The following is a 12,455-nucleotide window of genomic DNA, read 5'->3' as shown; positions in this document are numbered from 1 at the left end:
GTTGCACAACTTTGGGAATATACTAAAACTACTGAATTGTAAAAAGAAAGACAAAGATGGCATGAATAGATCACTTGGATAATTCTTTCTGAAAGGGGGTAGTCGCACAGTAACTCAGGGTGGCTCCACTCTCGCCTGCTTACCTCTCGCCTCTCAATTTCCTTCCTCCTCTCCTCCTCTCTCTGCCGTTCTAGCTCCCGCTGCTTTTCCAGTTGCTTCTCCAGTTCCAGTTGTCTTTTGCGCTCTTGCTCCTGGCGCTCACGCTCCTTCCTCTCCTGCTCTGCCCGCTCCAGCTGGGCCAGGCGCTCCTGCTCCTTGCGCTGCTGCTCCAGGAGAGCTTGCCTTCGTTTCTCCAGTTCCAGATTGCCACGTTCAAAGTTCTCCCGCTTCTTATCTTCAAACGTTACTTCAGACAAGGAACACAGCCAACTATGAAAACTCAAGATTTTCAACGTACTCTTTTCGAAGGAAAACTCACCAGTGTATTTGAAACTTGTAGTACAAACCCAAACCCAGAACTCCCTAAGCTTCTGTGTCCTTGTTAATGAGCACAGTGAAAACCCCCTTTTCCTAACCTCTCTGCTTATATCTTCTCCTCCACGACACACTGTTTCTAAAAGATCCTTATCTAGCAGTTCTACATCACCACCTAGACTCCTTTCCTTCCCTGTTACTCCATCCTTTTCCTTCTTCCCATGAACTTGCCCTAGGAATTAACCCCCTCTCTTCTAGACCATGAGTCTCTGTCTCTCTCCCTCCTTCCCTTTGCCTTGTAATTGTGCTGATGAGTCCTCTATTCTAACAAGATTTCTCAAAGCAGAGCGAAAGGTGAGCATTCCACTTTTCACACTGAAGAACAAGCTGTGCCCTGATCCTTATGGAGATCACAGTCAGTCAACAATTTTTTCTAACCCATTATTCAGTTTCCTTCTTTGATACATCAATTATAAATTTAGAATGATTACTCAGTTCTATCCTTTCTTCTCTAATACTTTATGTCCATTTTATTTCTTCATTTTCTACAGCCCCATCATCCGTGTCCCTTACTATCCTCAGCAGTGTCTATTTCATTTCTGTGTTGGCCTCACGTAATCCTCCTTGGTACCAACGCCAGCCAGGGGAGCGCTCAGTGCCACCCTGTGCAGCATGCCAGTCCCTGGTCCACGTCTATCTAAGAACCATCGCTTCTCACTCTGCCTTGAGATCTGCAGCTGTGAACATCCTTCTTTGGCTTCTTCCCACATTCCTGTTTGGACTTCACTGCTTTAGACAGACTTCCTTCACATACTGTAGTCAGCGATTAGAGATGAAAGCGGGCAAGTATATTTTGGTTTTCTTGCTCACCTTTGGTGATTTCAGAGGAGATGGTATCCTCTACTCTGATATCTTAAAATTCAAAGTCCTGGTTGGGCGCAATGGCTCACACCTGTAATCCCAGCACTTTGGGAGGCTGAGGTGGGCGGACCACTTGAGATCAGGAGTTCCATACCAGCCTGGCCAACACGGTGAAACCCAGTCTCTACTAAAAATACAAAAAAATTAGCCGGGTGTGGTGGCAGGCACCTATAATCCCAGCTACTTGGGAGGCTGAGACAGGAGAATCGCTTAAAGCTGGGAGGCAGAGGTTGCAGCGAGACAAGATTGCACCACTGCACTCCAGCCTGGGTGACAAGAGCAGACTCCGTCTCAAAAAAAAAAAAAAAATCAAAGTCCCCCTACCACAAAAAGGGATGATGTAATGATACATGCTGCAAGGTGGATGAATCTCAAAAATATTGTGCCAAGTGAAAGATGTCGGTCATAAACAGTCATATATGATTCCATTTATATGAAATATCCACAAAAGGTAAATCCCAAGGATCAGAAAGCAGATTGGTGGTTGCCAGGGGCTGGAGGGAGTGATATGGAGTTTTGTTTTGAGGTGAGGAAAGTATCTTGGGACAAGAGAGGTTGTGGCTACAAGACACCGTGAATGCACTAAATGTCATTGCTAGGAAGTGAATGTTTGTGTCACCTCACCAAAATCCATACGTTTAAGCCCTAATTACCCTAATGTGATATTTGGAGATGGAGCCTCTGGAAGGTTAAGATTAGATTAGCTGGCCAGGCATGGTGGCTCACGCCTGTAATCCCAGCACTTTGGGAGGCTGAGGCAGGCAGATCACCAGAGGTCAGGAGTTCGAGACCAGCCTGACTAACATGGAGAAACCCTATCTCTACTAAAAATAAAAAATCAGCTGGGCGTGGTGGCACATGCCTGTAGTCCCAGCTACTCGGGAGGCTGAGGCAGAAGAATCACTTGAACCCGGGAGGCGGGGGTTGCGGTGAGCCGAGATCGCGCCACTGCACTCCAGCCTGGGCAACAAGAGCAAAACTCCATCTCAAAAACAAAATAAAACAAAAAAAATTAGCCGTTAAGAGTGGGGCCCTTATGGGAAATTAATATCCTTATAAAAAGACAGGGACCGCCGAGCGCAGTGGCTCACACCTGTAATCCCAACACTTTTTGGGAGGCCAAGGCCGGTGGATCACCTAAGGTCAGGAGTTCGAGACCAGCCTGACCAACATGGTGAAACCCCCATCTCTACTAAAAATACAAAATTAGCTGGGTGTGGTGGTGCATGCCTGTAGTCCTAGCTACTTGGGAGGTTGAGGCAGGAGAATTGCTAGAACCCAGGAGGCGGAGGCTGCAGTGAGCTGAGATTACGCCATTGCACTCCAGCCTGGGCAACAAGAGCGAAACACCGTCTCAAAAAAAAAAAAAAAAAAAGGCAGGGACAGAGATAGAGAAAAGAGAGAGAAGAGAGGTCTGTCTCCCTCTGCATGCACAAAACAAGGAAATCCCATGTGAGCAAAAAATGTGAAGGCTGCTGTCTGCATGCCGCGAAGAGGGCCCTCACTGGGAACCAAATCTGCACACCGTGATCTCGGACTTCCAGCCTCCAGAACGGTGAGAGATAAAATTCCCACTGTTCAAGCCGCCCCGTCTATGCTATTTTGTTATGGCAGTCCAAGCAGACTAAGACAGCCACTGAACTGTACATTTTGTATTATGTGAATCTCATCTCAATTTAAAAAACTCTCCAAGTCTCTATACATCTTTTTAATTCCAGCATCTGGCAATATTCCTAGTACATAGGAGGCATATAATAAATGGCTGTTGAAGGAATGAATGCACAAATGAAATCTCTGATAATGTTGCTTCCTGTTCAAAATTTTAAATGAATGTCTACTAAAAACAGAAAAAGAAAATTCTGCATTCCAAGCATTCCTGTCCTTATCTGCCATTGAAATTTCATTCTCATTGTTATCAAAACAACTATTCTCACTTCCACTTGTGGTGACCTTATTCATCTTCAACTCTCAACTCAACTGTGACCTCTTCCACAGACACTTAATTCCTCATATCTTCCCCAGTCTACACCAACCAACCATAAGTGAGGTCTGTTTTGCATCTATAATACTCTCCAGGAATTTATCCCACTCACATACTGCTTAAGTGACTGCTTATATGGATGTCTTAAATCCTCTAATATATTTTAAAGTTTCTAGAGAGTATGAACCATGTATTAACATTTAGATTCTTTGCTCAACGTGCAGCCTTGCACATAAAATATTTACAATAGTATTTCATCAGTGAACAAAAGGCAATTTAGTTTAGACAACAAACTGGGACAGCTAGTGTTCTGACCAGACCAATTAACTGCTGAGCATCTTAAATGCAGCAAAATGACACCGACAAAGTATTTATCATAAAAGACTCCATAATTTCATTTGCTTCTTAGTATCATTATCATCTCATCATTAATAATTCATAGCCACCTTGGAATATTTTAATAGTATGATGGATTTATCATTGTAAATGAGGATTATTTAAAATAGGTTCAGGGTGGGTGCAGTGACTCACACCTATAATCCCAGCACTTTGGGAGGCTGAGGTAGGTGGATCACTTGAGGTCAGGAGTTCAAGATCAGCCTGGTCAACAAGGTGAAACCCTGTCTCTACTAAAAATACAAAAATTAGCCAGGCATGGTGCACGTGCCTGTAGTCCCAACTACTCCAGAGGCTGAGGCAGGAGAATCACTTGAACCTGGGAGGCGGAGGTTGCAGTGAGCCTAGATTGCGCCACTGCACTCCTGCCTGGGTAAGATAGTGAGACTCCGTCTCAAAAAACAAAATAAATAAAATAAAATAGGTTCACATTAAATTTAAAATAGGTTCCTGCAATTAAGGAGTTTCCAATTCTCTTATAACAACATGAGAAAATAACAGTAGATAATTTCACTTTCTATTTCTGCGCTGGTGGTATTAAGCAATCACCTTAATACTCATCAGTTTTTAGTGTTGTATGTTCTATGGATAACATTTATATAATTTTTGTTTAGCAGTTTATAATCAGATTTCAAGTTACAAGTTAGAACAATGGTGCATTAGCAGAGTGCATAATGTTCTTATTTCTCTATCCAGATCCAGATCCACAAGCTTAATTAACAATTATCTCTGACTAAGGTCAGTTAAGTTACAAGGCAAAAATGTCAAAAACTAAATTTATGTTTACCTCTATCTTTGTCTTAGAGATAAGAAATCTCTAATTTCGTTTAATCTAAATGATTTAACTCAATACAAAGGCTGCCTTACCAGGTAATTTCTTTTCTAATTGTTGTTGTTCATCTTCTAAAACTGGTTCCTCTGGTAGCCTCTGATCTACAGATGTTGAGCTTATGACAGATACACCACTGCCAGATCGAACTCTTCTGCAATTGTGGGAAAAAAGAAAAATAGATTCACACAGAGCTGTCTGGGTGGAGTTGGACAAGTTATGAAGAAGAATTTTTAAAGATTTTACCATACCATGGAGCAAATTTCATTTATAGTAAGGAAAATATAAAGATTTGGTCTTCTCTATTTACAAAGAGTTTTTCAATGAATATTTGAATGTCATCAGACTCTGAGTGCCAAGCTTGTTTAAGAATCACCACCAAAATTGAAACAATTCCAAAGGATGAAAGTAGTTAATAATCAAAAAGTGGTAAGAACAATGCCTGGGACATGGTGAGCACTAAGTGGGAGCTGCTATTTCCATTGCCCTCTCAAGTGACCTTAAATTCCTCCAAGGGAAGATCAGCAGCTCGGCTCACTGGGAGCATCTCTCTTCCCTTTCCAGTCTCTCCATTTCACCCCCTAAGAAACACATGCAATGTCTATACTTTATAGTTCATAAAACAAATCACTTTGTTTACTAATTTCTTCCACTTTACACTTTTATTTATTTATTTTATTTTATTTTTTGAGACGAAGTCTCACTCTTGTCCCCCAGGCTGGAATGCAGTGGTGCAATCTCGGCTCACTGCAACCTCCGCCTCCCGGGTTCAAGTGATTTTACTGCCACAGCCTCCCGAGTAGCTGGAATTACAGGCGCCTGCCACCACGCCCGGCTAATTTTTGTATTTTTAGTAGAGACGGGGTTTCACCACGTTGGCCAGGCTGATCTTGAACTCCTGACCTCAGGTGATCCACCCGCCTCGGCCTCCCAAAGTGCTGGGATTACAGGCGTGAGCCACCGCACCACCCGGCCCACTTTACACTTTTAACTTTGCTGTGTTTAAACGGTCTCCCAATCCTTTTTATGCATTTATTATCAGCTTCCAATGTTGCAGTTGTGGGATTTCACAGGCAAAGTGCCTCAGCTACCTGTTGTTCCTACATAGTCACAGTTTCCTCAGCTTGCTCCTGTACCATGTGTGTGCTGACAGTAATGGCTCTATTTCTCTTCATTTAAAGGGGATTTTGCCCCGGTCCTTCCTGCAGTTTGAGGACTCAGGACAGAAATCCTAATCTTTCTTTCATTCTCCTTTGTACTTGTAAGATCTCATATTCAGTTTTTATGTTCAAAGCCAGGAGACAGAGCTGTCCTGGACAGCGTGTGCATGCATGCATGGATGTAAATGAGGATGCCAGTCATAATACTGGACCTCAGGTGACTCTCTTGACATCTTTACTGAGACTGTCTTTCAGTCCAGGGTAATTTTCTTTAATCGTCTTCCTGATTACAATTTCTACATTGCTAGCAGCTTTTGTTACCACTGAAATGTGTGGAATTCACAAGTGTGATCTCCTTGGTTTCTTCTCTATGCACAGGCTCATGCAGTTTCTCTTTTGCTGCTGGCATCTGTTGTGAAAATTTCTGGTAAGCACTGATGACATATGTTGGTACAAAATCACCAATCTTTTGATATTTTACTTCATTGTTTCACTAATATACTACAAGTACTTTGAAGAACAGAATGGGCCCAAGATTAACACAGACCTAGATAAGAGTCTCTAGAATTCACGGATACTTAGTTTCCTTGTCAGGGATGAAAATCAGGTAAGACACATAGTCAATAAAGCCAAGTTTGGAATTCACATACTCTGCATACAATTCCTGATCAGAGCCCATGTTCCTTACCTAAAAGAAGGTGGAATGTATTCTGGAGGCAGGACAGGTGGCAGTGGTTGGCCAGACATAGCTACATCAATGAGGTGCATTGCCAGGATAAATTCTTCTGCTGTAAGTTTTCCATCTTGATCAATGTCAGAAAGATTCCTATTCGACAAAAAGTTAACTGTAATCCGGTTTCATAAAAATTCATGTTTTTTACTATTCATGAGTGATTTAAAAGCTATGTTTTCTTATTGACCACAGGCCAACTGAGTCTCTTTGTCCCTCATTTTGTCAAAATAGTACCTGTTTTATACTGTTGCAAAGATAAAATTACAAGTAGTTGGGACAGTGTTCCTCATTCAACAAATGCTATGATTATAATGATACTCTTTCCCAACCTTTGCATATTTAAAATATAACACACTCATATTCCATGTATCTTTTTTAACAGATGAGCTCTCACTCTGTTACCCAGGCTGATGTGCAATGACATGATCATAGTTCACTGCAGCCTCACTGCAGTCATGATCACAGCTCACTGCAGCCTCACTGCAGTCATGATCACAGCTCACTGCAGCCTCACTGCAGTCATGTTCACAGTTCACTACAGCCTTTCTGGGCTTAAGTGATCCTCCCGCCTCAGCCCCCAAATAGTGAGATTACAAGGTGTGTGCCACCATGCCTAGCTAATTTTTAAAATATTTTGTAGAGATGGGGGTCTCACTGTGTTGCCCAGGCTGGTCTTGATCTGTCCTAGCCTCCAGTGAGCCTACCAAATTGCTGGGATTATAGGCATAAGCCACCACACCCAGCTCTATATTTAAATGTTCTGCTCTAGACCAGGAAATGACAAACTATCAGTAAAGGGTCAGGTAGTAAATATTTTATGGTTTATAAGACACACAATCCCTATCATACTGAATTCTGTCATTTTGGCAGGAAAGTAGCCATAGACAACATATAAATGAATGGGCATGGCTATTTGTACAATAAAAACTTTCTTCACAAAAACAGATGCAGGCCAAATTCAGCCCACTGGGCAGAGATGGCCACCCCTTAATCTAGGCCTACACGGTGGATCTTTATGAACTCCAGCCACAGAGTCAATGTGTTTCCTCTTCCTCAATCTCAGGATTCAATCTCCATCATTCTTCATAATGACTCCATCATTCTTCATAATGAACTTGCCCAAGTAGCTAATTACAGCAAACATTTTCCTAGCAAGTCCAAGAATGTGATTTTACTAAACAATTTCTGGACCATCAAAAGAAGATACATGACAACACATCTGTTCACTAGAATGTCAACAAGACAAATGCAATGGGAAACTGGCTTTGCCAATGCCAAAAATTAAGAAACCTTCTTAATTCTGAAATTTCCTTAGGTGCTATAAACTTTTTTTGTTATAATTTCCATAAAGTAGAATGAACACCTTCTAGAGTATAAGTCTGAGAGTTTTGACAAACATGAACCACAACATACAGAATAGTATCAGCTCTACCTAAAATTCCACATCTGTTTGTAGCAACTCCCTCCTTTGCCCCCATCCCCTGGCAACTGCTGATCTCTTTTCTGTTCCTCTAGTTTTGCCCTTCCCATATGCAAGACATCCGGCTTTAAAAAGAAATGCAAATGAAATAAAATGAAACCCCTGCTCGCTCTTTATTCTCTTTTCCTTTTTGTGTCTCACAATTAGCCAGTCCTAGGTAAACCAGTTAGAAGGTGGCTGAAATTCTTGTTTTTTCACCACACTTACCTAAATTATGATTATAAGCATTTAATTAAAATATCTTTTTTAGTGTGTAATAGCAGAATATAACGTTCTAACAGAAGAAGCCTCAAACGTTTTTCTCAAATAGGATAAGTTATAAATGAGAAATTTAAAATAAATATTTCAATATAATCTGGTATCATGAGAACAACCTAATAAATTGTCAACCAACCTCCATTAATGTTAGATCTTAAGTTTATATTTCAGGGGGCCCTAGGATACTGTTCAATACCCAGATTTAAAGAGTTCTGGGTGTGTCAAAGATATAAGATATTTATTAACTGGTCTAGTCTATCGCCAGAGGCAAGCTCTTTCATACAAAACAGAAGGGAAGAGAAGGGCAAAGGGAGCTGCATTAGAGCTTGATCATTTGTGAAACAACCCTATCAATGTGGCCTGCAAGAAAATCACGAACTTTGCAGTGAGCCTTGTAGACAAGGTTTATTTTCCAGGGACAATCACCAACATATAGCTATAATACGCACATTACTTAAGAAACCATTCTAGTTAACATTTAAATTTAAGGAAGCCAGGCAATGCTCATGGATAGCTATTCAAAATCACTACACAATAGAGACATTAAGTGCCTCTTGAGGAAAGTACACAGAGACCTCTCTGGCACAGTGTTATCAAAAACAAAACAACAAAAACAAAAAAATCAAATCTGATCTGCAGTTCTCAACCAGGGAAGATTTTGTACCCCAAGACACATCTATCAAAGTCTGGAGACATTTCTGATTGTCATGCTGGGTGTGGAGCTCATGCTACTGGCATCTAGCATCTAGTGAGTAGTGGCCAGAGATACTACTGAACATCCTACACTATACAGGGCATACCTCAACAACAAAGATTTATCGGGCCCAAAATGTCAATAGTGCTGGGGTTGAGAAACTTTGCTCTAGATCTAATTACCAATTTACAGGAAATACAGAAACAAATTAGACAATCCCACAGTGATGCAATCTTCAAAAGTTAAGCCATTAAGAAACTACAGGACAAACGATCTGGTTTGTTTTTAACGGAGTTTTTTTGTTTCTTGTTTTTTGTTTTTGGTTGGGGGGTGGCCTGGGGAACTTGGGAAAAGAAGTAGAGAACAAGACAAGGGGAAATTTATAGATTAAAGGAGACATAAAAGATGGAACAATCAAGTATTACAAAATATAGGCTTATTTCAGTCCTGATTTGAACAAATCAACTATAAAAATGTTTTGAGGCAATCTAAGGAATTTGAACACTACCTGATTAATTTAATGATTAGGATGACTACTAAAAAATTTAGGTGAGCTATTTATTGGTATTATGACTATGCTAAAAAGAAAATTGGTCAGGCACAGTGGCTCACCCCCATAATCTCAGCATTTTGGGAGGCTGAGGTGGGCGGATCACCTAAGGTCAGGAGCTCAAGACCAGCCTGGCCAACATGGCAAAACCCTGTCTCTACTAAAAATACAAAAATTAGCCAAGCGTGGGGGTTTATGCCTGTAATCCCAGCTACTAAGGAGGCTGAGGCAGGAGAATAGGTTGAACCTGGGAAGTGGAGGTTGCAGTGAGCCAAGATGGCACCACTGCACTCCAGTCTCGATGAAAGAGCAAGACTCCATCTCAAAAATAATAATAATAATAATAATAAATGAAAAAAGGAAAATCCCTCTCTTTTGAAGATACAAGCTAAAATATTTGCAGTAGAAATTATATAATAACTAAGATTTGGCTTAAAATAATCAAACAGGCTGGGCACGGTGGCTCACGCCTGTAATTCCAGCACTTTGGGAGGCTGAGGTGGGTGGATCACCTGAGGTTGGGAGTTCAAGACCAGCTGACCAACATGGAGAAACCCTGTCCTACTAAAAATACAAAATTAGCCGGGCATGGTGGCGCATGCCTGTAATCCCAGCTACTCAGGAGGCTGAGGCAGGAGAATCACTTGAACCCGGGAGGCGGAGGTTGCGGTGAGCCGAGATGGTGCCACTGCACTCCAGCCTGAGCAACAAGAGTGAAACTCTGTCTCCAAAAAAAAAAAAAAAAAAAAAATCAAAGAAAGGGAGAGCCAAGACTGGTCACGAGTTGAGAATTGTTAAGTTGTATTATCACTCCTTGAGAATTCATTGTATTAATCTGCTTTTGTATTTTTCAAAATCGAGAGGGGAAACAGTATTATAAAGCAGGCAATCATTACAACTCATTGAAATTAAGCAAATTCTACATATTCCCCCATAAAAAACGGTATTAAGAACCCATGAGGGTTCTATACTAGAACCCATGAGGCCACACCAATCTAAGCAAGTTTTCACTTTATCCAAACCAAAGAACTTTTCATTCCTTACCATATTGAAGCCAGCTGAGCCTGTGGTAAACTTGATTGCATAAGAATAGTTCTTGCTTGGGGACCTAAACAGGAACCAGGAAAAAGGACATACAGATGAGTCAGCAAATACTCACTGTACAGGAGGACCAGGGTTCTGCATATATGGACTACTCCATGACCTCATGCAATCACAATGCTTTAAATAACATTTGCTACTACCGCAGGGGCTTTGTAAAAAGGAAATTAAGCCCCAATGAAAAAGAGGAGAAACACAGAGCACAGCATCTGACACATAATAAATTTTTGTTAAATGGATGTTTGATAAAGAATGACCATGTGAAAGATTTAGAGTTTCAAAATATAACCTGACCTTTTGTCCACATTACCATCTTTATTTGTATTGGGCTTTATTTACAAACTTGAAACTTACTCTCTTTTTAACATCTTTTGCCGCTGCTACCACCTGCTGTCTCCACCCTGCTCAACCTCAGGCAAATTCAGGGAAGATTCGGAGAATCTTAGAGGAGACCTAAGAGAGACCTCGGAGAGATCTCCGGGAAACTGTTTCACTAAACAGACTTAAAAAGAAAAAAAAAAAAGTTGCGGGAAGCGCTAATAGCCAGGGTTAAAACACATTTCCAGCCTGGTGTGGTCGCTCATGCCTGTAATCCCAGCATTTTGGGAGGCTGAGGCAGGCAGATGGCTTGAGCTCTTCAAGACCAGATGGCAAAACCCCATCTCCACCAAAAGTGCAAAAAATCAGCTGGGTGTGGTGCCATGAGCCTGTGGTCACAGTTACTCGGGAGGTTGAAGTAGGAGGATCGCTTGAGCCCCAGAGGCGGAGGCTGCAGTGAGCCAAGATTATGCCACTGCACTCCATCCTGGGCAACAGAGTGAGACGCTGTCTCAATTAAAAAAAAAAACAAAACAAAACACATTTCCTATGTTAGCTAAGAAAAACAAACAAAAAAGAATAATTCCTGGAATTTCTACTCTTCTCTCAAAATAAGCTCTCATTTCTTAAAATAATCATAAACATCTTCACTTCTGGTATGAAAGTGGCCGCAGACATCAGACAAAAACACAGTAGGAGACTCTGTTTAAATAAACTAGGGTCAGGGAGGGAGAAATAAATATGTCTTCCTTTCCAGCACTGCCTCTCAAGGTGTGGTCCCAGGAAGACTGCTGGACAGAGGAATGGAAGGCTGTGGCAATTTTGTTGGGAAGATTCTGGTGTATATGCTTTTGCATTTTGCTATTTCATTCTTCAAGCATCACCTCATCAAAAACCACAAAACTGGATGTGTTTTTGCATGGCCAACAGTAGAGGTCAGGGAACCGAGGAGCTGTAGGCTCTAGTCCTGACTTAGTCTAGACTTTGCTGAGTGACTGGGCGAGGTAGTCTGGACTCTAGTTTGCTCATTTCAGATAAACCGGTCTATGATCCATTGGGGCAGTGAGCTTAGCATCACATTAGCACATGAAGGGTGCTCTAATGGCAGGTAACATTACTGACAATAGTTCAACTTTTATTTACATATAAAATCCTGACAGAAAAGCACACATACGGATACATGTGGATATATACATGTGCACATGTACACAGCTGAATTAATTTTCCAAAGTGAAAATACTCAAACACTATTGAGGTCATGAAAGAGAGTATAATCGCACCCCAGATGCCCCTATTTGCCTCTCTTTTAGAATCACCTACCACCAAGGTAGCCTAACTTCTAACCAGATAGTCTGTCCGCTGTTCCACCTGGCTTATTTTGCTCAATATACTGTTGTGTAGAGTTGTAGAACATTAATCCTCACTGCTATGTAGTGTATCATTGTGTCATTACATCCCAATTCATTGTCCATTCTACTGTTTTCTTTTCTTTTCTTTTTGAGATGGAGTCTTGCTCTGTCACCCAGGCTGGAGTGCAGTGGCGCCATCTTGGCTCCCTGC

At 41.4% G+C, this 12,455-nt stretch overlaps 1 protein-coding gene across 9 annotated transcripts in view; it reads right to left on the bottom strand.

Annotated features, from left to right (window-relative positions):
- ITSN1 (intersectin 1) overlaps positions 1-12,455 on the bottom strand; it is a 255,616-nt gene that overhangs the window by 125,726 nt on the left and 117,435 nt on the right. For all 9 annotated transcript variants that reach the window (XM_030806019.1, XM_030806021.1, XM_030806022.1 and 6 more), the window contains exons 9-12: positions 10,521-10,584; positions 6,450-6,587; positions 4,640-4,755; positions 144-406 (exon numbers count right to left, since the gene is read on the bottom strand). In XM_030806019.1, coding sequence (XP_030661879.1) covers positions 144-406; positions 4,640-4,755; positions 6,450-6,587; positions 10,521-10,584 — 581 coding nt within the window. The remainder of the gene's footprint in view (positions 1-143; positions 407-4,639; positions 4,756-6,449; positions 6,588-10,520; positions 10,585-12,455) is intronic.

The sequence above is a fragment of the Nomascus leucogenys genome, chromosome 25 (assembly GCF_006542625.1).
Source record: "Nomascus leucogenys isolate Asia chromosome 25, Asia_NLE_v1, whole genome shotgun sequence".
NCBI lineage: Eukaryota > Metazoa > Chordata > Mammalia > Primates > Hylobatidae > Nomascus > Nomascus leucogenys.
The sequence above is the reverse complement of the archived record's forward strand: the minus strand, read 5'-3'. Positions and strand labels throughout refer to the sequence as shown.